Source organism: Camelus dromedarius, chromosome 14 (genome assembly GCF_036321535.1).
Source record: "Camelus dromedarius isolate mCamDro1 chromosome 14, mCamDro1.pat, whole genome shotgun sequence".
NCBI classification, from domain to species: domain Eukaryota; kingdom Metazoa; phylum Chordata; class Mammalia; order Artiodactyla; family Camelidae; genus Camelus; species Camelus dromedarius.
Window position 1 is genome coordinate 31,997,634 of NC_087449.1, and position 27,141 is coordinate 32,024,774.

Genomic DNA, 27,141 nt, shown 5'->3' on the forward strand with positions numbered 1-27,141 from the left:
GCCTCTGGACGACAGGACTTGTTCTCAAACTTTTCACTCTCGCGAACTCCCCTTTTTATTATTTTTCCCATGCTTTGGAGGATTTTGATCCCAAATTGCATGTATTAAGTCATTATTAATTTATCTCCCATTTTTTATTAATCAAAGACATAGATAGCTGCCCCTCAGAGCCTCTGATCTGTGCAGCCCGCCGGGAGCCGCACGTGGCTGACATAATTCCAGCCAGAGGCGAAGGAGCTCAGCAGCGCGTGTGGTCTGAGTGGCCTGGGGAGGGGCACTCGGAGATGCTCTGTACTCATTTGCTTTCCATTGACTGTGAGTCGTGGAAGCAGCTGGCCTTGTCCGGGTGGGTGCTGTGTTCCCAGGTCACTGACTGATGGGCCAGGGGCTGAGTTTTCTCTGCCAGACTCTAGCACAGAGCCACACATGGGTCCCAGACCCCTCATCCCACAGGGCTCACTCCAAATAGATGGTGTGTACCAGAAGATCATGGGGTTCACGTAGTGGAAGGTGGCAAAGCTCTCTGCGTGCAGGTCCCACAGGCACCCACCGGAGACCACCACGCCATCCTGCCCCTTGCTTCCAATGCTGATGGAACACACCGGTCTGTAGTGGGGTGGGGTGACAGCCTTGACCAGTTCCGGGATCTCTGCACTCAGCAGGGCAGCCAGGCAGGCACACTGGGCTGGGTAGTTGGCCACACCGGCCAGCTTGGAGGGCAGGTAAGCCTGCATCAACTCCTATGCCCGGACCCAGGGGAACTTCACCTCTAACCTGTCTGCCCACAAGGGGACCTGGAAGGAGGAGAGGAGGCGGACAATGATGGAGAGCGTTTGTAACAAGGAACATAGAATTGGTGCCTGAAGCCTAGTATGTTGAACATAGAACCCTGAGTCAGAGCACTGGGATAGACAATGGAACACAGGACCTGGGACACAAGAAAATAATTTTACAGCTCGGTAGTGCTGTGCTTCCAAGGGGCTCAGCCTGTAGTAGGTAACGCAGGGCCCATGGCCCTGACTCCCCTCCCTGTCCCTGCATCCCCAGGCCGCAGGCCTGCTCCTGGATGATGCTGATGGGCCAATGGTGGTTCAGCAAGAGCTGCGACTGTGTTCTCGAAGATGTCTGATTCTGGAAAAGTGAGGATGAGCATGGAGGTAAGTGACACCTGCTAAACATGTCCTGAGTGCCAGGTTTTAGTCATCTGTTTCAGGTGGTTTTTGCCCCAAAGCAGACTCTGAGCAAGGATTTGGGTGCAAGAAATTGACACAGGAGGGGATTCAGAGAAGCCTGGTGAGGAGTGGGGAAAAGCCAGCCGTGCGTGTGTTGATGGGCAGGTTTCCCTGGTGCAGCTGGAGCTCATCTGCTGGGGTCCCGCCATCCACTGCAGAACACCCTCAGGACTATCCCAGCCAGGGGTGAGGAGCTGGGGCGTTTATCCACCAACACCCATTATCCCTCTGGGGCTGAGGCTTGTTCCCAGGGCCGGCACTGGTGGCCTCCCAGGTGTCGGCTCAGCCTGGCAGCCAGAGAAGCCCTCAGGCAGAGAGATGCAGGAAGCCCGATGCGCGTTCCTCCGGAAGGCAGGGTGACAGAGGAGGCACGTCAGCACTGCCCACTAAGTTATCTCACATAACTCTCACCATCTTGAGAGCAGTGGCTTCCCTGTTTTGTAAAAAAAAAGAGACAATGCTCACAGGGCAAAGCAGCTGGTGGAGACAGTGGTGTTGCCTCAGGGCCGCTCTGCCGTGTGTCGGCTTCCACCCGGCCACCCCGTCTAGCACAGTGTCTGGCCAGTGAGCGCTGACCCGGGTCTGTTGAATGAGTGAATGAACAAGCTGGTGGAAGACACACGACGGCAGGTTAGCACTGCTCTTCTGTAAAGTGAAGATGGGACTCCCTTTCTTCCCAGGGCTGCTTTGAGGAGTAACGGAATTGCGAAGTGCCCAGGGCTGGCCTGGCCCACAGTGAGGTCTCCGAGTGCGTTCCTTTCCTCTCTCTGCCTCCTCTAAGGGCAGCAAGGGTCTCTACTAAGAGGTGAACCTTCATGCCCTGCTCAGTGACCACCTGCAGGGAACTTCCCCTGAACCTCCAGATAAGTGACTCAAGAGAATCTCTAGAAAGCCTCTGCTTGTCCATCTAACCAGCCCTGAAGCCTGTCCAAGTTCCCCCACGTTAACAAAACAAAGCAACAGACTGCCTTACGTGCATGTTATTCCAGAGAAGACTGCCCTCTCTCTCAATCTCTCTGACGCTGTCTCTCATATGTTCAGCTTCTCCTTGAAGAGCTGCCTACAGCTCGCCTCCTCCCTCATCCCTCATCACTCCTCAGTCTCCCTCAACCTGGGACCTGCCCCTCCCCCCACCCCCATGTGCTCTCAGTAGGGTCCCTGGTGTCCAGAGATCATTTTTCAGCTGCATTTGATGCTGTTGTCAATTTCCTCCTTACTGACCCTCAGTTTCCTCAATGGCACCAGGTTATCCTGAGGACAAAATAACTCATTCATGTATTCAGCAAACATTTCTGAACACCCACCTGTGTGCAGACTTTGCTGGGTTCTTGAGGACCCTGACTTTGGAGGTGTTCACAGTCTCCCGGGAGGTGGGGCACAGATGCCATTACAACAAATATGAAAGAGCCTGGCACTCAGCCTGGTACACAGTGCACACTCGTGAGTGTGGGGCTCTGTCTTGTCCATTTGCCTTCCCTGGGCCTCAGTTTCCATGGCCAGAAGAAAATGGGTAGGAAGGGGGGTTGCACTTGCCTTCTGAAGCACCCCACGCACCCCCCCTTGCCTCTCTGATAGCCCCAAACCCTGGCCCACCCTCCACTCGAAGCCCTTCCCTCTCACCTTGAGCTCCCACATGAGCCTACGAGCAGCCAGGAGGCCCCAGAAGCTGAGTGTGGCAACTTCCACCCTTTCTGAAGTTCGGCTGGTCCTCGTTCTCAATGGAGGACTTAACGAGGGAGCGTTGCTCCTCTGAACCGGATGGCCGGTGGCCTGAAACACAGGAGAATAGGTTGGAAGCAGGAAGGAGCCAGGGCTTCCAATAAAGAAGGCAACAGGGGCCTTGGCCCCCAGCTCTGCTATCCGTGAGCCCCGAGTCTGCACTGAGCTCAGATCTCTTCTTCTTCCCAGCAAATAGCCCTCCATGTGGGTAGAATCAGTGTCATGGTAAGAACACAGGCTTTTGAACTGGTCAGACATAAGTTCAAGTCTCAGTGCTGCCACGGAACGGCTGTGCCATCTTGGGCAAATCACCTGCTTCTCTGAACTTCAGTTTCCTCATGTGTGAATTAGAGGTAGTTTATTCCTTCTCTTAACAGATGTTTATCAAGCACTTAATCTGCGCCATGGGCTGAAATATAACAGAGATGAAATACAGATTTCTGCTCTCCTAGTGATCACAGACAGTAAACAGCCGGGGTCTCCACCAGGGTAGTACTGCTCCCCCAAGGGGTGTTTGGAAATGTGGGGGACACTAACACCTCCTCACAGGGCTGTGGAATTGAGTGGGATAAAGTATACAAAGTAGGGTGCATTGGCCTGGCACATAGTAGGTGCTCATTGAATGCTTGTTGAATAAATGAACTAAAAAAAGCAATTCTCTCTGAGCCCTGATTACCAAACGCTGAAATGGAGCTGATAATCCTTTGCAAAGATGTTATAAAGATTTTTAACTTTGTTTAAATTAATGAATTTAAATGAATATATAGAGCTTACTATAGGCCATATACTCTTCTTCTAAACCTTTTGCAGGTATTAACTCATTTTTCTTATTTTACAGATGAGGAAACTGAGGCACAGAGTGGGAGGCTTACCCAAGGTCACAAAGCTTGGATGTGGCTGGATATGAATGTGCCTGGCAAACAGTAGGAGCTCAATAGCTGCTCTGTTGTGGGGCAGGGAGGTTTTAGGGTTGGTATGCCGTGTAAGGCAGCCTCCAGAAGGCTCCCATGCTGAGCTGTCCTTAGTGCCTGAGCTCTGGGTGTGAGCAGCTTGGGGGAGCTGGTGAGGACTGGGTGTGGTGGGCAGGAAGGAAGGGGTGAAGACAGGAGGGTTCAGAGGGGAAAGAGGAGGCAGTAAAACACTCCCAGCAACTCCCTGGAGGTCACAGTCCTGGGACAGCCAGTCCTGCAGCCTCTCCGGAGGCAGGGAAGGATACCAGGGCAGTTGCCCCTTGTGTAACTGTGTACTTCACATGCCTTGGCTTGTTAAATGTCTCAGCTGGGCAGAAGGAGCAGGATTAATTGGCCCTCAAAGTGGAGGGAGGGGAGACCCTGAGCCTGGAGGAGGCTTCTTTTGTGTGCCTCTCCCACCCCTCTGCCTCCAGGCCCTCTAATCCTCTAAATCCTCTCCTGTCAGGCTTCCCTCGTGGCCCCACCTGGTGGCTCAGAGCACTGGTCTTGCAGCCCTACAGTCCTGGGTTTCTGCCACTTACACGATGTGTGATCCTGGGCTGTCCCGGCACCAGTTTCTTCATCTATGCAAAGGGCGATGTTGGTACCTGCTCAGAGGGTGGTATGAGGATTAAATGCAGTGATCTAGTGAGGTGCTCAGTCAAACGCCCATCTCGAGTTGTTACTGTATCATTTATCCACCTGTAAACACCCAGACCTTGCCATGCACAGCTCTTCACAGCTTACAAAGCCCTTTTTCACCTCTCGCATCTTGTATGTAGTCCTCACAGCAGCCCAGGAGGTGAGGCAGGATTAGAAGCCCCTTCACAAACAGCTTTAGGGGGAGGTGAGTGACTTGTCAGATGTCGCAGAGCCTGTCAGACATGAAATGCAGGCCCAAACCCAGGGAGATTCAAACCAAAACCTGTGGCTCTTTCCCCTAAACCGTGCATAATAGCAGTGACCCAGCACTGCTGGGGGCTGTTCTCTGCCTGCCCCCCTAGCTCTCACCCTGTCCCAGGACTGTGAGAGCCCACACTGCATAGTCCCAGCTCCGGGACAGCCCCCTTGCCACGTTGGGTCTTAATTTCCTTGTCTTTGATGTGGGGACAGTATCCCTTCCCTGTAGGATTGGAGGGTTCAGCGAGATATGGGATGGAAGACCCCAGAGCTGGATGGGCCCCACGAATGGCACCGATCTGGGCCCCCTCCTCACGTTCTTTCCCTTGGCTCAGGAGCCAGAGGCTGTGAAGGTCACACCTTTGTCGAGGGTCTCTTGGGAAACCCGTCTTTGGCATATCTGGTCTTCTGGGATGGCACTCCTGGCGTGTGGTCTTTGCACCCAGCCTTTGGGAACGGGGACGGAGCAGAGTGGCTGTGAGAGGAAACACAGACTCGGAGAGACAGGAGAGAGGAGGAGGGTGCAGCTTCCTCCTCGTGGCACAGCCCCGGCCCTGGCCTGGTGTGTGGGTCCCAGGGATGTGAGAAGCCAGAAAGTCCCCACAAGTCCCCTTCTGATGTCCCCAGAACTCCACTCCAGCCCACCACTGGCCTTGGCTCCACAAGGGCCTGCCTCCTGCCTCCCTGTCTTCAGCTTCCCACCTTTCTCCTGACCTTTCACCTCGCTCCTGACCCTTCACCTCGCTCTCCTGGCTGTTCTCTCTGTATTCCTGCCTTTTTCTCCTTCTCCTCCTGCATCAGACACACACTCATTCACACGACGCTGACCCGTGCCTTTCTATCGGGCCCCAGCAGAGGAAATCTGGGTTGTGGCTCCGGCAGCAGAGGGTGTGCGTGCTCCCCAAGTGGCCCTGCCACTGGGCCTCTACTCATGGGAAGCTCCCCTAAGTCCCCAGGGCCCCGGTCAAGGGAGAGATGTGACTCCCTGGGACCCAGCCAGGAATCCCAGGGGTAACACAGCCTCTCTGTCCCCTGCCACACCCCCTTTTGTCAGCTCAGACCTTTGTGGGGAAGGGAGGCATTAGGCAGCACCCTTGCTGTCCCATGGGCACCATCCCTGTACCCAGGCAGAGGGACAGAATGCAGATGTGCAAACAAAACTGGCTAATGGAGGAGCCACAGTTATAGACGTGCACACCAGAGCTACGCGAGCAAATATACTCAGAGCTATGAACACCCCAGCAGAGATGTGCACACCCAGAGTGCACAGTTTTACACTAAAACACAGACCTGTGCATTAGCAGTTAGTTGTGTACCCATGGAAATAGCTGTGCGCTTATAAAGATGTGTCGAGGTATGTGTGTGAAGAGGCATGTGTCCCCTGAGATGGTCACGTGCACCCACAGCTATGACATTTGCACTCAGACACAGATGTGCACAAATCTTTGTATACATCCAGAGAGAGAGCTGGTACATGCAGGTCTATATAGATATCCATGTTCACAGAGAGAGACACATGTACACGCAGAGGCTGAAGGACGTGCGGCCCACCTGTACACAGAGATGGGCGTGTGTGCAAAGGAACGTACATGAGTACATGGCACTGGATGCATTCACAAAAGGGCAGATTCATACTCAGAAATGCACAGAGACACTAATGTACTTGGTGCTCCAGGCACAGACACTAAAATGGGCTTGTGTGCCCAAGGAAACAGCATGACCAGGTGATGACACAGTTGCACCCAGGGACGGACAAGTGTGCACAGTGACAGAAACAGGCAGCAGTCCCCCAAGACATACTTATAATGCCCCTGCAGGGACAGCCCTGTGCCCACCAGCTCTCAGATGCTCCGGAGCCGGCTGGGGGAAGGGGGGGTCATCTCTACGCCAAGACACCCCTGGAAGTTTGAGGTGGGTCTTCAGGTCTCGGCCGTGGGAGTCTGCACAGCAAGGCACTGGAAGGCCCCCCTGGTGCCCAGGGTGACTGCCCTGTGAGTGGCTCAGGCACTCCCAGTGACCCTGCGGGGTGGCGGTGGTAGCCTTTGTTTCTCATCCACTCCCTCCCCTGGGACCGGGAGAGCCGCCCAGGGCAGGCTGATGATTGGAGGGAGGGGCAGCCAGGCAGGGGAAGGGTCCCACTCGGAGGTGACTTCAAGGAGAGACGAGTCAGAAAGACACGTGCAAGACTTCAGGTCTGTATAGCTTTTAGAATTCACAGAAATGGAAGGCAGGATAGGGGAAGACATGCATTCCAAGCACACTGTGTGCCAGCCACTTCACCTGCCACGGGTTCTATTCCATCCACCCTCGCAGTACCTGGCAGGCAGTTCACAGGTGAGGAAAGAGGACTCCAGAGGCAGAGTGACTTGTCCAAGGTCACATGGCTGGTAACTACCAGAATTGCACTTTGAACCCCTATGGTCTTTGTTGTAGGGGCTCCATGCTTAATCACCGCACCCCACCACCCTGCCACTCCACTGGGCGGGGTTAAAAGCACACGCTTTGGACACGGACAAACATAAGCTCAAATCAACAAGGACACTTCCTAGCTGTGTGTCCTTGAGCAGTTCCCTGAATGGCTGCTGAGTAACTAGGATGTATTTGGGGGAGGACATGCAGTGGGGAAGGAGACGAGGAGAGGATGTGCTCTGGGCGAAGCCCGGTGCTGGGCACTGGGATGAAAGAAGGCAGAGGGTATTCACAGGAAAAGTCAGGCAGCCAGACCACAGGTGGTCCTCTCTGTGCTAGGGGTGCGCCCAGGGTGGGATACCCTCCCAGCTTGGGGAGAGGTCAGGACAACTCCCTGGAGGAGGTGACAATGTTTTGAAGGATGAGTAAGAGTCTGTCAAGGGAAGATAGGGCAGAAAGAAAGGCAATCGAGGCTCAGAGATGCCGGGTGGCTGGGATGTGATGCTCAGGATGGGGACAACATCTGAGATGTGCTCTGTGCATTTGTGTTAGGGTGGGCGTGGGGGAGCCGTCCTGAAGAGGTATGAATGTCAAGCAGAGGACTTTAGATTTTATCCTGAGCAGAGAGCTGACATAGTCAGATTAGCATTTTAGAAAGATGAGAGTAGAAAGCGGTTGGGGTGGGCAGAGAGCTGGCAAAAGCAGAGACAGGCAACCCCGTGAGATGAGGAGACTACTGTAGAAATTGAGAGAGAGAGATGGGGAGAGGGTCATGATGGCTTTGGAAGTTATCTCAGAGCGTAGAGCGGTGACCAAGCTCAAGTGTGAGCACGGATGTAGGGATGAGGGGAAGGGATGTCAAGGCAGCTCCTGCATGTCTGGCTTGGTGGGTTGGTTGTGCCGCCACCTGGAATAGGAAACATCAAAGAGAAGCAAGTTTGGGGGGAACCAATGAAAGTTTAGCTGAGGGCTGTGGATTTTAAGGGACCTGAGGGGCTCCATCAGTTGCCAGCCCAACAGCATCCTTGCCCTGCTCTTGCTAACCAAATCCCGGTACATTGTGGTAGACTGCTCTTCTGGGATGAGTCATGCTAAGTCAACCAGAGTAACCTTCTCCTCTTGCCAGTGATGTTCAAGGAGTGGGTGTGTGTCTTAGTTTGGGCTCTCCTAGAAGAAGACCCTGAGACGGATTTGAATGCATATGGTTTATTTAAGAGAAAGAGAACACGGGTGGGATTTAGTGACCAGAAAGTTGTGGGTGACCAGGACACAAGTAGTCTAACTCTAGTGGGAGAATGCAGCCCTGCAGACCTTGGAAGAGGGGCGGGGTGGAGAAAGTCATTGCTTTCAAGAAGCCTGGCTATGAAAGCCAACAGACGGGTAGGGTGAGAGTGGAGGGAAACACAGGCTCATGGAAAAGGTACCCCCAGCCACCCCATGATGAGGAGAACTGCAGGTGCTTAACTGTGGATGAGAATGCCAGCCAGGCAAGAGAGGCCGAGGATGCGTGTGGTGAGTGAGCTGCGGAAAAGCCCCAAGACAGCAGGAGGGCTGGGCTCCGGGGCGCAGGTGGAGGGATTGGCCTCTGGCAGGACGTGGGACTCCTTTCCCGGCTGAGGCTGAGGGAGGGGTGCACGAGCAGGGTGAGGGCTGTAAGGTGAAGGGGCTCCTGCACGACGGTTTGCCTTTTTCTCTCCGCAGGCGAGGGTGGGGTCTTCTGTGGGAGTAGGGGGCGGGCGGATGCACTGTCTCCAGGAGACTGGTGACCATCTGGAATGATGTCTGTGGGGAATCAAAAAGCCACCTAGAGAAACACAGAAAGTGTGGGGGGCGGAGCTGAGACCCTAGACGAGGATGGAGACCATGAGCAACGGTGCTGGTGCTGACTACAGGGTGATGGGACTCTGCCCAGGGGCGCCCAGAGGCTCAGACAACCCGGAGGAAAATGTGGCCAGCTGGGCATGTCCCGCAGATGTCATGAAAGGAGAGCAGGATGACCCTGACCGTGGAATCTAAGCCCAAAGGGGAAGCTGGGGCAAGAAGTATGCGAGCTAGGGGTTAGAACAGCAGGGAAGGGAGACCGGAGTGTCATGGGAGGGCAGGAAGAGAGGTGGTTGTTCCGGGAGTGGGAGGAACACCTCAGAGGTGAGGGTTCAGGGGATAGCCAGTCTAGGCATAGTCTCAGTAAAGGCGGTACTCATGTTACCGATGGCTCAGGGGATGCTGTCGTGACCCCGTCCACATCCTGCATTCGCCATTCCCAGGCTTGCAGACAGCTTCTGCTGCAACTCCTGGACTTCGGGGCATTCACAGGCAGGTTGGAAATGCCTGGGAGAGGACGGCCTTGAGCAGTGGTCACCCAGAGGCAGCTGGCAGTTGGACAAACACTGCTTCCCTGTCCCGCAGCGGAACACTGTCTCCCAGGTGCCCGTGGTGGTAGAGCCCCGGTTGCCCACAGTGTAAACTTTGAGTTAACACACCCTGAGTCAGCTTCTCATCCCTGTCTCGCTACCCCACTCCCCAGACTTTGCTTCCTGGGATCACCTCCCATATGAACTCCTGACTCTCGAATCCCTGTCACAAGGTCTTCTTGTGGAGTCACTCAACCGATGACAGTGGCTCAGACCCTTTGAGCTTCAAATTCCTCTTCTGCAAGATGAGGGGTCCAGGATGTCCCTCTGAAATCGGGGAGGACACAACTGCAGGTCTGGGAGGCTCAGCGTCACGCCCAGAATTCAGCAGGCACTGGGGTAGCGCCCTCTCTCATACACACAGTAGGTGTTTAATGAAAGCTCCAGTCCCCTCAGACTGCCCAGGACGTGGGACCTTTCTGTTCCTGCCCATCAGGCCACACAGGTAAGTCAGTCCCTCAGGCCTGACCATTCCCGATGCTCTTTGCTGAACACCTTCCAGGTGGCCTCCCTCCCGTGCTGGCAGCAAGGGCTCCCTGGGGACTTCCTGACAAAAGGACGGACCAGAGGCAACACGTGGTCTAGCAGGTGGATGTCTGAGGTCCTCAGAGGTCAATACAAATCACCCTCGCTCCTCTGCACGGAGCCAGGCACTGGCTGGAACTTCTCGAATGTTACCTTGTCTAAGCCTCACGGCAGACTGCAGGCCACTACGCTGCTCTCATTCTGTAGTCCAGGAGGCTGGGCCTTGGAGAAGCTCCCACAGCTGGCAGGGAGCGGTGCAGCTGGAATTTAGAACTTGTCTCTCAAACCAGAACCCAGGCTCCTCACTGGGAGGCAGGAACGTGCCGCGTTCACCTCAGATGCCCTGTGCCTGGTGCGGGCTCTGCACAGAGAAGGAGCTTAGGAAATGAGCTCTGGGCTAGAATGAATCAGTGGTCCCCGAGGAAACAGAAAGGTCCTGTTTCCGGCTGGACACAGAGCCCCAGAGGGCATGTCTGCGGCCCAGCTCATCTCACAGGGTCTGGCGCATGGGGATGTTCAAGCCAATCAAAAAGTGAACATTTACTATTCTTGGCCAGAGTTCACAGTGTGGCCCAGACCCGTGACTGTACTAGTTGTCCAGTGTGTTTTTCCCGTTCTGCTCTTCCTGCGGCCTTCTTCCCCGAAAGAGACCCCCATCAGCTGTCCACAGCCGCCCCCTTCGCTCTCCCTCTGAGCTCACCCAAGCGTGTCTGAGGGATGCCTGGCCCACTCGTCCTGTTAATTAGAGGCTCCCTTGGGCTCCCCCATGGATGGGATAATCCAGGAAACCTGTAGGAAGTGCTGACTGTGTGCTTTAGCATATGTTAACACGTTTCATTTCATCCCTGTAGGCAGGGCTGAATGGCCCCTCTGGACAGATGAACAAGTCAGTTGGATGACTTGTTCAAGGTCACCTGGTAAGTGAGAGGCTGACTGAGGGTGAATCCCAGATCAGCCTAGCCCAAAAACTCATGCCCTTTCTCCACCACCAAATTCCCTTCCAACCTTCAATGTCTTCCCTTCCCCACCAGTGTGGCCAGTGCAGATCTCAGGACGTGTCAACCTGGTGACACTAGATCCGTCACCTTAGGGTGGAGTGAAGGAAGTACCTGGAGATCAGCTTACTAATTCAAGGGGCTGATGAATTATTCACGCCACCATTAACTTGGAGGCCCTTTCAGCCTCACCTCTCTTTCCCCTGCTCCAGACCCTCAGGTCCTGGCCTGGCCTGAGCTCTGTAGACCTGTGGGGCTCCTGGGGAGGAGATGCTAGCAGAGCTGGGGTTCTATCTGCTGCTGGCAGTGACACTGCTGGGCCCAGACACCAAGGCCCAAGCCATGAAAGGTAAGAGCTTCTGGGGACAGGCAGGAACTGGGAGGGGGCAGAAGGGTGACAGATGGCAGTGGGATCTCAAGAGGTCTCAATGTGAGAAAGCAGGAGACCCTTTTGGGGGGAGTTGGCTGAGTTGAGGATGTATAGCTTCTGAGATGACGGAAGACTGTATTTATTGAGTACCTGCTATGTGCTAGGTGCTTTCCATGTATAAATGCATTTAATCTCCACAACAAACTTCATGGTAGGTATTAGTATCCCATTTTGCAGATGAGGAAACTGAGGGAGAGAGAGGTTAAGCAACCTGTCCAAGGCTGCATGGCTACCAAGGGCAAAAGAAATGGCTCAGGGAATGATTAAAGGTTTATTGCTGGAAGAAGTCTTTATTTTCCTACTGAGAGCCTGCTGTACTTCGCCACTGCCAGCCAAGTGAAATCAAAGTTCCTTAGAGAGGCATTCAGTGCCCTCCCAGTTCAGGCCTCAATCTCTATATAACATTCAGCCTCGGTTTGCAGTATGCCTTGGGCATCCCATACCCTGGCAGAAGATTACACTTCCTTCTGGAGAGGCTTCACCCTCAGCGCTTTCACCCTCTGTGTCCTCTGCCTGCAAGGTCCCTTTTCTCTTTTTGCACCTGAGAACATCTGGCTCATCCATCAAGCTCAGGTCAAACACCACCTCCTCCAGGAAGCCTTCCACATTCCTTCATCAGCCTCACAAGCTTCCTCCTTGCACCTCTTTGAACTCTGCTTATACCCCGATCCTGGGTCACTTTGTGCTGCTCCAGCCTTCTGAGCACTGTGTGCCTATCTGAGAAGCCACAGCGATATCATTTCACTCGTCTTTTTTAAGGGGTGTGCATGGGGTAGGCAAGCTCTCAGTGCCTTGTCTTCCTTAAGTGGAGCTCAGGAAGGAAACGTAACTTAGCAGTCACCTAGTTGGTGGCAGAGATGGGCTGGGCAGCCAGGCATCTCACCCCGTGCCTGGGTAGTGGGAGAAGTCAGCTGTTCCCATTTCTAGCTACCAGGGCTTCAGTGGCTTTGGGGTGACCCTGGGGGTCAGGGTGCCTGGCTGAGTCCTGGGGGACAAGGTCTTCTCTTGTGCTGGCACCCAGGGCCTCCCGCGCCACAGGAGTTCTGCTCCAACCCTCTCACAGCTTTTCCCATCCAGTGGGCAGGGCTGGAGGAAGGACAAGGACAGGCACTGGACAGGATGTCCCTCTGTCCTCTTGCCATAAAGGCATGAATTGGACACCGCTCCCACCCTGGCCTGCCCCCGGGGCCAGGCAGGGAGTCCTAATGTGGACTGGGTGCGCAACCTGTAGCCCTGCACACTTTCTCTCATCTGAGCTCACAGATGCCTAGCAAGTCACTGTCCCCATTTCACAGATGCATGACTGAGGCTTGGGGAGGCTAAGTGATTGTGAGTCGGAGCCTTTTTTCATGTCATTTCCTCCCTCCAAATCTTTCCCAACAAAATCTTCTTGTTGCTTCTAGCCAAACTCAAACATCACCTCCCCCGTGAATCCTGTCCCTCCCCTAACAGCGCTGGCCCCAGCAAGTAGGTAGGCAGATTCCATTAGATTCAGGTTCTTTTTTTCTCCAAGACACTGTCATAGGTAGTGAGTGTGGGTTACATCAGGGCACATATTTTCCAGTGTTCCACTTTGATGTTAGGATTAGTCAGTGGATTCAGGGGTTGTTAGCCTGATCCATCCATTGTAAAGTTCCTATGAAGGTAACCTTTTTGGTATTTTTAAAATTATAAAAATGTTCAAACATGAGCAAAGTTGAAAGAATTTTACAGAGAATACCTGTCTACCCAACCATCTAAGTTTACTTCTCAACATTTACCCTTTTATTCAGTGATTAGAACAAACCTGATGATGATTATTTCATTAAGGTTTGCAAAGTTATGTTTTTCTAATGTTGTTATTCTTTCTGTAGTCTTCTATAAATAACAATTTTCCTTCATCATCAGTTGGTTATCCCGAAATATATAAAGTATTTCATATATATATGTATTTCAAATATATATATATAGTATTTCATACATATATATACACAAATAGATGCTTAATTCTCCATCTATCAAGAAAAAAAATGAGTTTGTGCCCCAGCAACCTCTAAAAGAAATCAATAAGTTTCTTTCTAATTTCTTTTGAGTCACGTTATGAATTCATAAATTTTTATGTATTTGATGTGTTTCAACCCACTGCAATAATTCTTTTTTGATGTTCAAATTTTACCCTCTTTAGCCAGTGGGAGCCCCTTCAAGCAGGTCCCTGTGTGTTTTGACACAATCTCAGCCATCTTTGATAGCTCCTTTACTTGCTGGTGTGACAAGTGTCCCAAGTATATTTTGTATATTTCCTGTCCTAGACTATTTCTCTAAGGGGTTCTGGTTCATTTTAGTTGGACATAATGATCCTCATCTAAGGCCAGGAAGTGCAGAATACTACTGGAATATCATTGCTTTTAGGCTTTTTAGTGGACAGAGTTAGGAAATTAGCAATAAAAAAATAAATCTTAAATTCATACTGTTTCCTATTCAAATTAAGGATCACAAGAGTTCTATTTAATTTTTAAATTTTATATTTGTATTGCCCTTCTCTCATCCTGAGTATCTTAGTTTCTATTGACATTAACATACTTCCTTTATTCCAATATACAAAATACTGTAAAATAACAGTATTTACTATCACTATTAATAATAAGCCTACTGCATGTAGTTTAATATTTCTCTGTGGTTCATTTTATCCTCGGGATCTACTCTACCAGGAATGTACAGTCAAAACAGTGTATTTCAACATATTTGAAATCACTTTTTCCCACGTGAATGAGCCTCCAGCTTGACATGTAGTTAAGCTTATTTGTTTTAGTTTGACATATTTAGGGGTTATTTAAAGATTTTTTTCAATAATTTAAAAATTATATTAAAAATTACTCATGATTATAAAGTCAAAATTACAAAATGAGTTGCATTGAAAGAGGTCCAGCAGTCACTCCCGCTTCCTCCCCTCTGCTTCTTCCCGTGACAGAGACTCATTTTTATTAGTTTCCTTCCATTGTTTTCTTTTTCAAAATATAAGCAAATATGTACATATAAGAATGCGTTTTTAGCTTTGTAACAGACTGTGCACATTTTCACTCAGGATGAGGGGCATTATTATTTTTAATTTTTGAATTCCCTATTGAACATATCTAGGCCGAGTATATAGTACTATTTTATTGAAAATTATAGGCCCTCCTGACACTTCCTGTCTCCTTTCCTTGCTTTATTTTTCTCCAGAGCACTTACCCTATGTAATATGCTCTATAATTTCCTTATTATGTTTATTGTCTATCTTCCCTACCAGAATTTTTGTCTGTTTGTTCCTGCTGTAACTCCAGCACTTAGAACAATGCCTAGCACTCAAACAATATTTGTTGAATGAATAAAAGAATGCTTGGTAAGTGTCTGAAGACTAAGTAAATGAGTGAACAAATACATGAATAAATGAGTGGATTTAGGGCCATGGCCTCATGCTCTCTCATTTCCTCCCAAAGACCCTGTGTTGGAGCTCGGCTACCACCCAAGAGCCCAGCGCTGACTCTGAGCCATTCTTCTCTCCTGCCCCAGGTGTCAAATGTGGGGGTGTGCTCTCAGCACCTTCCGGAAACTTCTCCAGCCCTAACTTCCCCAGCCTGTACCCCTACAACACAGAGTGCAGCTGGCTGATTGTGGTGGCCGAGGGCTCCTCCGTGCTGCTTACCTTCCACGCCTTCGACCTGGAGTACCATGACACCTGCGGCTTTGACTTCCTGGAGATCTACAACGGGGCCTCTGGGGACCAGGGCAACCTGCTGGGGAGGTTCTGTGGCCAGGTGCTCCCGCCGCCCTTCACCTCCTCATGGCATGTCATGTCTGTGGTCTTCCACTCAGACAAGCATGTGGCCAGCCGTGGCTTTTCTGCCGGCTACCAGAAAGGCAAGGGGGACTCGGCAGTGGAGAGGGTGGCCCTGGGTGGAGATAGGTGGAGATAGGGGAGGGCAGTGGGGCTAAGATGAGATGGGCAGGGTCTCAGCAGCTTAGCAGGTAGGCTGCTCCTGGAGCCTGCAACCTGGATACCCCTGCTCTTGTAGCTCCAGGGGCAAAGGTAACTTCTGTCCACAGTGTTGGTAGTTGTGTTCCCACCTTCATGGCAACACTCCCCACATCTCCCTCCATTATCCTGGGAGCCTCCAGAGATTCTCCCTGTGCTCAGGAATGAGGCCTCTCATGCACTCCTATTCTTGTCCTTCTTGTCCCAAGCATGGCATCAGGACACAGGAAGGGACACCATGTGGCCGCTGCTGCTCCCTCTGTGGCATCTCATCGTGTCCTGGGCACAGGATTCCCTTCCCTCCCCATCCTATCTTTGGGATTGGAAGGTGCATGAGGGTCTGTGTGAAGCCGGTGACCACTCCTTTCCAAAGATTTTACTGACCTCACCTCTTGGATCATGGATCCCCAACCCTCCCTCCACTAGCCAGGCTTAAAGCCTGCCCCTCAGCCCAGTGAGGGGAGCAGAGGCTTTGCCCTCCTTGCCTTTCTCCTTGACTCCATCCTCCTGCTTCAGGCTTCTCTGCACAGACTCAAACCTTCTCCCTTCTCCCAAGGCCAAAACAAAAGACCTTCTTCATGGCGGCTCAAGCAATAGGTACCACAGAGGCTCCTGATGCCCAGCGTTCACCAACAGCAATCAGTGGGGCTGGGGGGCTCAGGTGGGATCAGCTGCCACTGACTTTCGAGGCATAGAATGGTAGAATGCTACTATTAGCAATAGCCAAGACATGGAAGTAACCTAAATGTCCATCAACAGATGACTGGATAAAGAAGATGTGGTATATTTATACAATGAAATACTACTCAGCCATAAAAAAAAGAATAAAATAATGCCATTTGCAGCAACATGAATGGACCTAGAGGTTATCATACTAAGTGAAGTCAGAGAAAGACAAATATATGATATGACTTATATGTGGAATGTAAAAAATGATACAAACGAAGTTATTTACAAAACAGAAACTGACTCACAGACAGGAAAAAAAAACCTATGGTTACCAAAGAGGAAAAGGGTGGGGAAGTATAAATTAGGAGTTTGAGATTAGCAGATACTAACTACTATATATAAAACAGATAAACAACAAGGTTCTCCTATATAGCCCAAGGAACCATATTCAATATCTTGTAATAAACCATAATGGAAAAGAATCTGAAAAAGAATATATGTGTATAGTTTGAGCCTGGTGGGTCAGGCTGGATAGGTCTTATGATTTCTAATATTCCTAAGAGGCTCAGAGAGCCTGGGTTACTTGCCTGGGATCACACAGCAATAAAAGACAGAGCAGAGAGGACACCTGTCATCAGACTTAAGCCCATCTCTTCTTCATCAGATCCTCCCTCTAAGACTCAGTTTCCTCATCTGTTAGGGAGATTTGATAACATTCGTGGTCTCAGGTACCTCAGCCCCTGGGCCCCACTGGCCTGGTTGGAGAGGACAGTGAGACTCACAAGGTCAAGTACTAACAGACTCTGCAGTTAGTCAAATCCTGCCTTCCCTGCTACTAGCTGAGTGACCTGTTGTCAGGGTCTGTCCCTTGGGCTTTGCCATTGCAAAGGCTCCTGCCAATCTCCATGTCTCTTCGCTTGAGGGCTTTTCCCAAAGCTTGGGACACTCACCTCTACTCCAGCAGCCCTCAGCCTGGACTCCTCAGAATTGTATGAATGCCCTACTCCCCCTCCTCAGTCCCTCACTGCCCACCTATGGTCCCCGTCCCTCCCAAATAAACTCCTTGGGCTCAAATCCTTGTCTTGGGGTCTGTGGGTGAATCCAAACTCACACAGGTAAGTAACTTAACTTCTCTCTGCCTCCATTTTATCAACTGTAAAATGGGGAAAAGCACTGCACATTCCTCACAGGGTTATGGTGATGGGTTTAAATATGATGGCTTTGGTGCCAAGCTCCAGGCCTGTGCCTACCTCTTACCAAGTGCTCAGTGGGTGGTGATGAGGTTCCTGTGAATACCTATGGGAGTGGCATGTTCCCAAGGGAGGGGGTGGGGAGTTGTGGGGTGGGAGAAAGGTCAGTTCAAGCAGGTTCCCTTGCAGATGTGTGTGGTGGCGTCCTGACGGGCCTGTCGGGGGTCCTCACCAGCCCTGAGTACCCTAACAACTACCCCAACAATGTGGAGTGCCGCTGGGTGATCCGGGCTGCCGGCCCCGCGACCATCAAGCTAGTGTTCGTGGACTTCCAGGTGGAGGGCAGTGAGCAGTGCATGTACGACTACGTGGCTGTGCTTGGGGGGCCTGGCCCCGCCCACGAGCATCACTACTGCGGCAGCGCCAGGCCCCCCACGCTTGTGTCGCTGGGCCACGAGCTGCAGGTGGTCTTCAAGTCTGACTTTAACATCGGAGGCCGGGGCTTCAAGGCCTACTACTTCTCAGGTAGGAGGGCTGGAGCTACACCCTGACTGCCCTGTGCATGCTGGGCTCCTGCCTCCCCGTTATGATTGCAGAGGGCAGGAAGGGGTCATACTTTTCTGCTTCTGGGACTTGAGCTTCCTGCTCTTTCTCTGCCTGGAATGCTCTAGCACTCCTGTCCCTGCCTGGCCGATGCCAAGGCACAAGCATGACACCTCCTCTGTGAAGACACCCTGATTCACTCAGAATTAATCCCTTCCTTCAATTTCTTGGAGAAGTATTTTCATAGCAGTGATCTAACACTCACCACTTCCGTATGTGGTTGCATGTTGATCTCCTCTGGCTGACTGAGAGTTCCTATGGGCTTACCTTTGTACCTGTCACATGGAAGGTATTCAATTCTTGTTTGTACAAATGAATAAATGAACCCTTGGGAATGAAACTGTCTAGTGGAGGAGATGGAGAAGGAAACAGACAGTTACAACCCATGGTGATCTATGCTAACAGTAAGAATTGTGGATGACTTCCTGGAGGAGGAGAGAATTGAACAGTGCTTTGAAGAAGTTAGCCAGTGGCAGAAGGAAGGGAAGGGTATTCCAAGCAGAGGGATCAGCATGTGCAAAGGCATGGAGGACAGAGAGGGTTTGGTGAGGCTGGAAAGTAGTTTTGGATGAGAAGCACTGAGAAAAAGGGCAAGGTCAGGTCACGAACCACCTTGTCTGTCAAGTCCAAGTTTGGACTCAACTCCAAAGATAGGTGTTAGACATTGTTATTGAATTCCTATTAAGGCCAACACTCATGAAATGGATTGCCTGCTGCAATGAGAGTCCCAGCTTTTAGCTGGTTTCAGTTTGAAGCAGGTTCTGGAATCAGTTGTCTGGTTTGCTGGCCATGGTGATCACAACCTGCCAGGGTGGTTTTAAGACCCCTACAGTACCTGCTACCCGAGCCGTAGCTGCAGAAGGTGACAGTCTCCACCCTTCTCACCACTGCCTCTTCTGTCCCACTCTCCCTAAACCAGGAGAATGCCAGGAGGTGTACACGGCTATGCGGGGCAACTTCTCCAGCCCACAGTACCCCAGCTCCTACCCCAACAACATCCGGTGCCACTGGACCATCCGCCTGCCTCCTGGCTACCGGGTCAAGCTGTTCTTCCTGGACCTGGAACTGGAGGAGCCCAACAGTCTGACCAGGACCTGTGACTTCGACCATCTGGTGGCCTTCGATGGGGCCAGTGAGGAGGCGCCCCTGCTGGGGAATTGGTGTGGCCACCACCTGCCGCCACCAGTCACCTCAAGCCACAATCAGCTCCTGCTTCTGCTGCACACGGACCGCAGTTCCACCCACAGGGGCTTCTCTGTGGCCTACATTGGAGGTCAGCTGGGGTTCAGGATGTGGGTATGCTGGTGGGGGAAGTTGAGGCCAGGGTCCCAGGTCTCCTCCTTCCTCCATCCCACCAACTAGTCTCCTCCAACTTCCTGGGTGGCTGCACCACTGCCAACTCCTGCCCTGGGTCCTTTGAGATCATACCAATATGACCCTTGCCTATTTCTACTATTACAGTGCCTTATTTTTCCACCTTCATGATTCATAACTCCTCCTCACCTATCTCCTTCCCCTGTGGACCCTTGGCCTCTCTTGTACTATGGTTGATCTTCTATATCTAGGGGTAATATTAAAAATGTACTAACACTGTTAATGGTAAATGATTGGTATAACCACAGAGCTGCTGACCAACCTTGCTAGTACAGTCATAAACCCTGACTGACAGTGGTTTGAAAAAATGGCCTTTGTTTTTCTTACATAACTAGAAGTCTAGAACTAGGCAGCTGCTGTGTCAGTTCAGGGATTCAACAGTGTCCTAGCTGGTCTGTCTGAGAGTCTCTGGGCCTCATAACTGCAAAATGGCTGCCACAACTCCAGACATCATGTCCATGTTCAAGGTTGGAAGAGGGGAAGGGAGGTGCCAGCCACAGATGGCCCTTTATCAGGAAAGCAAAAGCATTTCAGAAGCCTTCAAAAGATTTCTTCTTGGTCTCATTATTTTGAACTTGGTCATATGGCCATGCCTAGCTGTAGAGTTTGCTGGGGAAGTTGGCACTCAGCTTTTCCATCACCATAGTGCCAGTTAGGTTTACTAGCAGACAGCATCTATCCTGTCTCTCTTATCCCCCTTCCCTGGGCTATGGGCCCAGAAAGCCTGTGCCCTGGACCCATTTTGCCCTCTGCCTGACCAGGCTAGAACCTCTCATTGTGCAGGTACAGAAACAGAGGTGCAGAGAGAGGAAAGGACTTCACTGCTGTCACATGGGCAGTGGCTGGCACAGCCAAGGCTAGTCCCTGCCTTCTTGTGTGGCTGAGCAGGACCTGAGGAGGGGGCCCAGGGCTGAGGTCAGACAGACCAGGGCCACATCCATGTACTGACCATCCAACAGGGCTCACCTGTAGGAGAGGGTGATGAATGCCCTAGATAGGCGGTCGTTAAGAGGAAATGAGATAACACAGGTCACAATGCCTGGCTCCGAGAGCATCCTTGCTGAGGGTGCTTTCCTTTCCTTCATGTGTCTTCGGCCTGTTCTGTATTCAAAAGATGATTGGGGGGCCAGGGATGGGGAGGAAATCGTAGAGCTGCAGCAAGCTAGCATCAGAGAGGTGACTTGGACAGACCTTGCCTCTGTGGGCCTCAGTCGGCTCCATCCGCAGACCTGGAGAACTGCCCCTCCATGACAGTGACCCCCTTTACAGAGTGCACTTGGAGAGCCAGGTGCAGTGGGCTCTGCCACCGCTGGCTGGCAAGCTGCTTTCTTTCTGCAGGTCTCAGTTTTTCCACCTGTAAAATGAGGATATTGGCTCCGTGAAGATTCTGTAAAGTCCCTTTAGCTCTGGTGGTCTTGTTTCTGGGCCTGGGTCCTCTCGCAGCTCTGAGTGATCTTGGATGAGCCCCTTCGCCTTTTGGTGCCTCCAGAGCCTGAGGGCGGGGCAGCTCCACTCCTGGCTCCTGTTCCAGTGGCAGAAGCCCCGACTCCAATCCGCCTCACCTCCCTCCCCAATGCCTGTGGGAGCCCAGGGTCAGACAAGGCACTCGTGCTGGGCCAGGCTCCAGATGCGGCCCAGGCGGCAGGCGGCCTCCCGGCTGGAGGCCGGCTCAGCGTCAATCAGGGGTGACACACAGTTCAGCGCCACCAAGATCATTGTGGGAGACGGCGGGCCCATAAATCCCCGACTGCCCAGACACCAGCGGCTGAAATATGTCTGAGGCATTTCCCGGAGAGGGGTTGAGAGTTCCAGGCCTCTGCCTGTCAGCTCCTTCCTTTTCCTCCCGCCAGCCACCCCCTTCCTTTCCCCTGCACTCACCCCTGCCCCAGCAAGCACTGCGCCATACACACACGCATGCGCGCACACATGCTCGCCAATCCCAGACCCTTAGAGTCACACCATCCTGGCTGGGAACGGGTGATGGGGGCCGCCACGTAGGGTGGAGAGACCAGGAACTTTGGAATCTTACCGACTCAGTGGTTAAAATCCCAGCTCGGCCACTGTAGACACCTTCACCTCTCAGAGCGTCGGTCTTCAAAACTGTAAAATGGGTTTAGTCATGTCCATGTCATGGGGTCATCATGAGGAAGAGAGCGAGGCTGCCTTCACCATCCTTTTCAAATCTCCACCCGCCACTCCCCAACCACACACATTCTGCTCTCACCTGCTTGATTTCCCTTCAGTCTACCCTGACACTTGGGTGTATTTTACATACTTATTGCCTCTTTACCCAGCTAGAATGTAAGCTCCAAGAAGCTAGGTATTTGTGGGGGGGTTTTTCCTTACTGTTTCTGTATCTGGTTGTTTGAGTAGGTCATAAATACTTGTCAAATGATTGAATGAATTACCTGGTATGTGACAAACATGATCAGCAGATGGTAGCTTATTATGGTTAAGAATATTTATTCAGGAAGGAGTATAGCTCAGTGGTAGAGTGCACGCTTAGCATGCACAAGGTCCTGGGTTCAATCCCCAGTACCTCTATTTAAAAAAAAAACTTTCATTCATTCATTCAATCATTTATTCAGCATTCACTGCATCTGCGAAGCTCTATGCTGGGCTCAACAGACACTGAGAAGCAGGCATGGTGCCTGCCCTGGAGCTCAGAGTCTGATGGATTTAAATGGACTAATGCATGTAAAACATCCTCGTAGGACTGCCTCAGAGCTGTCCTCTCTCTGGGCCTGTTTTCCCATCCATCACACTTTGTGGGGGGGCTTGGAGAGGGTGGGGGTCAGATAGTCTGACCTCAAGGCCTCCAGGTCCTCCCTCCCATCCGTCCCCAGTGGTGCCCATGAACGTGAGCTGCTCCCGCACGGACTTCCAGATCCTGATCTCCGCGCAGGCGCTGGCCCCGCTAGAACGGACCAAAGTCTACCTGGGCAGCCGGAGCTGCGCCGCCCAGGAAGTCGGCAGCAACTTCCGGATCCAGGCCCGCTTTGACACCTGCGGCACTGAGTCTCAGGTAGGGGCTGGGGGAGGAGGGCAGGCACGAGGGAGGGGCTCTGACCCCTGAAGAGAGGCACTTGCCAGGCCGCAGAACTCAGCTTCTGGCTCGGGTCACTGCACAAGCCTGGGTGCGGAACTCAGTGCCTCTTGGCTCTACCTCAACAAACTTGCCCAGTGTAGACAAAACAGAGAACTCAAGTCGGGGAGATGGAGAAGGGTGGTCCTGCTCCTCAACCTGGCGACAACTGAAAGCCCCTACTGGAGGCCCCTCGCGCAAGGCCCTGTGGGCTGACTGTTCCTGGAGGCCTTCCTGCTGTCCACCCTCATCCCTGGAGCTCCCCAGGGCCACCCAGTCCCCACCCCTCTAACACGCAGAGCTGTTTGAGTGCTGCTGCCTCCTGCCCACACCCTCCCCAACCTTGTGATCCAGATCCATCCCTGGGCTCTGCAAAACAAAAGGGCCCTTCAAGAGATAGGTTCCACCTCCCTCCAAAGGCAGTGAGGCATACAAATTAAGTTTTTCTACCATCCTTGTAATTTGGAGGCCTCAAACTCAGGCTTGGGGCCCTCAGAGTCCCTGGGCAGTGGCCCAGGCACCCTGGATGTTTGTATTCTTAGGGACAGGTTGGGAAGGGGAAGGGAGGAGAAGGCACAGTGGCCTCTGTTGGGGAGAACACCCCAGCCTTGATACCTGGGGAATCAGCAGGCTGGCTTTGCAGAAATCACGTGCTTTCCAGCAAACTGTACTCCCCCACCACCCAACAGTAGCTGACTGTATGCCTCCGACCCCACCAATCCACCCTTGGCTTCCCCAGCCCCCTGGCAGCCACCATCCTTTTGACCTGAGTAGAGGAGAAGTGGAGGTCAGTCTTGGCTGCCAAGATAACCTGCCCTCACCTCTACTCCATGCCCCAAATCCCCCAGGGGTTTTCTTCAGGTCAGAAGCACATTCCCTCGAGTCATAAAATGATGGAGAATCCCAGAAGCAGTGGCTCATGAAATCTAGAATGAAGAACTCAATAGACACTCAAGGTCTCAGAACCTCCACTAGAACTTGGAGCCGCAGAATCATAGAATCTTGGTATCAATATCATGGAGATGTAACAGCTGAGAACCTTAGACTCCTGGACTCTTAGTGTAACCCTTGTAAGTCCTAGACCCACGAGGACCAGTCTCTACATTGAGTTGTTTAAGGATGCACAGCTCAAATGGCCAAAAGTCATGACAACCTCTTTGTGCATCCCATAAAAACCCCAGAGATTTCATTTCATAACCAGAACGCCACATTTGTGTGGCCTTTCTTTCCTCCTCAAGTCTCTCACTCATCAAAAACTCCTAAAACTTTCCTGTACACCTGTTTTAAGTGATTTTTTTTCCTGCCTTCTTTATTATGAAGATTTACTTTGGCCCTTTCACTGGGTCACCTTCCACTCTCAGGTCCTGTCTTTCTTTTCCTGAGCCTGTGTCACCAAAATCCAGGACACCAGTCCACTTCAGAGTGTGGTGGCACAGAGGCTGAGGGCACAATGCAGAAGGCTCCTTTGGGGACATGGGATCAGAGCCTTTTGGATGCATAGAGTTGGGAGAGACCCACAAGTTCACGTGGTCCATGAAACTCCAGATTTGTGACTCCCCTTTACTCCCTTTCCCCGCAGGGTCACGCAGTGTCCAGTGATGGCAGCTCCCTGCTGCTCACGCCAGCTTGCGCTGTTCTAGACAGCTTTGATTTTTAGAAAAACCTCATCTCAGAAGGGCCACCACTAGACAGGGGCAGTTGGGGGGGCCTAAGAAGTGTAACAGCTGCTGCAGATGTCGGGAGATGTGCGGGGGTGGGTGGGGTGAGCCCGGCATCACTGCAGCCCCCACTCCAGACCACACCAGACTGCCCATCAAAGCTCTGTCCCTCAGTCCCCGGCCTAAACACCTCCCCCATCTCAGGGCATCTTGACTCCTGCCTCTTTCATCTGTGAGGATGGGGAAGGCAGCAGTGGGGTAGGCTCCCACATCTCACTCCTCAACAGCTCTTCCCAACCCCAGGTGGTGCCACTGGGCTGGCGAGGGACTCAATAGCAGGGACACATAATTGCTGCAGACATAACTGGGCAAACAGGTTCCAGAGGGAAAGTCACGTAACATCAGGGACAGAGCTTCTAACTAGGGGAGGAGACTTGGCTTCTGGACCTAGCTTTGGGCAAATTATTGCCTTTGCCAGGCCTCAGTAGCCACAGCTGTAAACTGCCAAGGAAGGGAGACTGAACTAGATGCCCCAAAAGTCCCCTTTGGTTCTGCAATCTTTGGTTTGAGTGAGGCGTGATGGCCAAGAGCACAATTAAGAATCAGGTAGATCTGGATGAGAATATGTTCCTTGTCACTTGTGTGCTGTATGACCTCAGACAAGGATTTAACCTCTGGGCCTCAGTTTCCTCGTCTATAAAATGGGGATATTAATGGTACCAATAAGAGAGGGTGGTTGTAAGAATTAAACAAGATAATGCACTTAAAAGGCAGAGCCTGGAAGACGGCAAATGTCCCTGTTACTACCATTACTATCTTTCATAGAAACCGCCTCCTTGAAGCCAGAGCAAACACTGACCCATCAAATCTGATATTGTCCTTCCAGACACCCTCATAGTGCCCCTTCTACAGGTGGGGACACTGAGGCTCCAAGTGGGAAGGGAGTCAGTAGCCAAGCTGGGACTGGAACCCAGGCTCCTTGGGGTCTGGCCCCTTGGCACTGAGTCCCCATGGTTCTAAGGGAACAGGGTCAACCCTGGCCCCTTCAGGTGTCAGCAAGTGCCCATGACCCCCACAGAGAAGAAATAACACCTCAGTGATCGTCAGCATGCTGTACATCGACTTCTCAGCTGCTGGGCAGGAGGACATCCACGAGTACGAGGTCCGCTGCGAGCCACGGCGCAAGGAGGCCTCTGTCCACCTGCTGTCCGGCTCCGACTGGCTTGGGCCCTATGCTGCCACGGCCGAGCACCTTCAGGAAGCACCACCCAGGGACGAGGCAGAGGCACTGGAGGGCCCCGTGGCCATGGTGGCCCAGGACACCAGTGATATCGTCTTCCTAGGACTTTGCATCCTGGCTGGAGTCCTCATGGTCATTGCCATCGTGTTCCTGATGCTGCTGTAAGCAGGGAGGGTAGGGACCTGGCATCTGGCATCCCTGGGAGGCAGCTTGGGGACCCCACCACAGGGGCGGGACCAGGTCTTGTTGACTTGGTGACCGTGGGCAAGTCACTATCCCCCTCTGAGTCACAGTTTCCTGGGGAATCTTTTTTCTGCCCTGCTTATCTCACAGGGCTGGTGTGAGGCTCAGAGAAGAGCATGAATGGATAAGAGTTTTGTAAGCTACGGCATGCCGAGCATGTGTGTGCAGTTGTTGTTGTTAGTTTTAAAGATTTTCTCCTATTAAAAGAACTCCTCTGTGTGTGTTACTTGTCAGCATAGATAGTTGTGGTCACAGAGTTGATAAAACTGACTTGTTCTGTAACTTGTATGAATGCTTTACCAACTCAAGGTACAAACAAGGTGCCTCCTAATTTTCCAATTAATTGCTCATCCTAAGCCTTCATTAGCAGGAAGTTCAGTATCATCCGGGGGCTTCTACTCTCCTGAACTGACCCAGGAATCCTGAGGACTTCATCTAAAGCAGGCCAGTCCTGTCTCCAAACTCCAGGAACAGAAAAGGGAGCTGAAACCCCACCCAGAGCTGTTGTTTTGGCCCCTGCCACATGGTGTCGCTGTTGACGACTGGCAGTGTGCATCCTGGTGGATGCCCGGCCACCTGGGTGACGATGCCTTGATGGGCCAGACGCCTAGAGTGTAAAGCACAGGCGGGCACACACTGTGCTCAGTGGTGAGGCTGGAGGCTGAGGGGCTGAGGACTGTTGTCTCTTTCGTGTTGGTGTTTTTCCTTAAATATATCATGATCCTTGACTGAAAAGCTGATTGAAGTGCCATGTGTCTCTGTCCTCACCCCTGATTCTGAGCTCAGATCACCAGCCCATTCTTCTCCTCCAGATGAGTTCTCCTTGGAGCCCTCTGGACCTTCTCCTGCCACTAGACTGCACTCAGAGCTACCTCCTTCTGTTCAGATCTACTCCAATCCACCCACATTTTTCTAAGTTTACACCACAGTGAGCAGGGGTTCGATTCCCAGTGAGACTTCTGGCATCCTTACGTGAATTGGCCCAGCCCTCCCTAGAGCCCTATATATCAAGAAGTGGAGCAATCTTGCTAATGAAAAATAAACAAAAAATACATTTATAATACATCACTTTCCCCTGTTCACCTTTACATTTGCATAATGAATCACTCAAGTGAGTCCTTTCATAATAACAGAAATCTCCTAATTGACCATGCCGACCACTGGCAATTTAAAAAATTGTAGTCCAATTACAGTTCCTTCAACAATCCAACAAACACTGACTGACTTCCAGCCTTGTGCACATTGCTGTGATAGGTGCCAGACACACAAAAGTGAGCAGGTCAAAGGAGATTCCTGCCTTCAAAATGCTTACAGTTGAGTGTAGCCAAATCAGGGACAGGGAGGGCAGATGAGTTGGTAACTCTCAGAGAAGAGAACTAGAGAGAAAAGAGCCGATAAAGCAAGAAATGAATTAAGCAAGGAAAAAAGAGCAGCCTGGACATTGGGAGAACTGGGTTCAAGTCCACACTCGATTGGGAGAGCCTGAGCAAGCCACTTCAATTCTATGAGCCTTTATA

The 27,141-nt window shown here is 51.8% G+C and overlaps 2 protein-coding genes and 1 long non-coding RNA gene across 4 annotated transcripts in view; 2 read left to right on the forward strand and 1 right to left on the reverse strand.

The window, feature by feature from the left end:
• Positions 1 to 4,865, forward strand: part of LOC105092836 (NADH-cytochrome b5 reductase-like) — a 29,165-nt gene extending 24,300 nt beyond the window's left edge. The window contains exons 7-8 of one of the 2 annotated variants that reach the window (XM_064493560.1): positions 1,048 to 1,157; positions 1,913 to 4,865. In XM_064493560.1, the coding sequence (XP_064349630.1) occupies positions 1,048 to 1,143 (96 nt within the window). In that variant the 3' untranslated portion in view covers positions 1,144 to 1,157; positions 1,913 to 4,865. Of the gene's footprint in view, positions 1 to 1,047 lie in introns of both variants that reach the window. The other variant, XM_064493559.1, reaches the window with a different exon arrangement.
• A 6,546-nt stretch (positions 4,866 to 11,411) lies between these two features.
• Positions 11,412 to 25,546, forward strand: CDCP2 (CUB domain containing protein 2). The gene is made up of 6 exons (XM_031465179.2): positions 11,412 to 11,490; positions 15,100 to 15,447; positions 17,611 to 17,946; positions 18,944 to 19,297; positions 22,245 to 22,423; positions 25,220 to 25,546. Exons 1-6 carry the CDS (start codon positions 11,412 to 11,414, stop codon positions 25,544 to 25,546), a joined length of 1,623 nt encoding a protein of 540 aa, XP_031321039.2.
• Positions 19,291 to 25,301, reverse strand: LOC116156874 (uncharacterized). Its single transcript, XR_010383832.1, has 3 exons — positions 25,234 to 25,301; positions 21,428 to 21,498; positions 19,291 to 20,752 (listed from the first exon to the last, which is right to left on the reverse strand). It is a non-coding gene; the product is annotated as an uncharacterized LOC116156874 (long non-coding RNA).
• Positions 25,547 to 27,141: the final 1,595 nt, after the last annotated feature.

Coding starts and splice junctions, on each gene's coding strand:
- CDCP2 (XM_031465179.2), top strand. CDS start 11,412: ATGCTAGCAGAGCTGGGGTTCTATCTGCTGCTGGCAGTGACACTGCTG. Junction 15,448..17,610: donor TTCTGCCGGCTACCAGAAAG/GCAAGGGGGACT, acceptor GTTCCCTTGCAG/ATGTGTGTGGTGGCGTCCTG. Junction 17,947..18,943: donor CAAGGCCTACTACTTCTCAG/GTAGGAGGGCTG, acceptor TCCCTAAACCAG/GAGAATGCCAGGAGGTGTAC.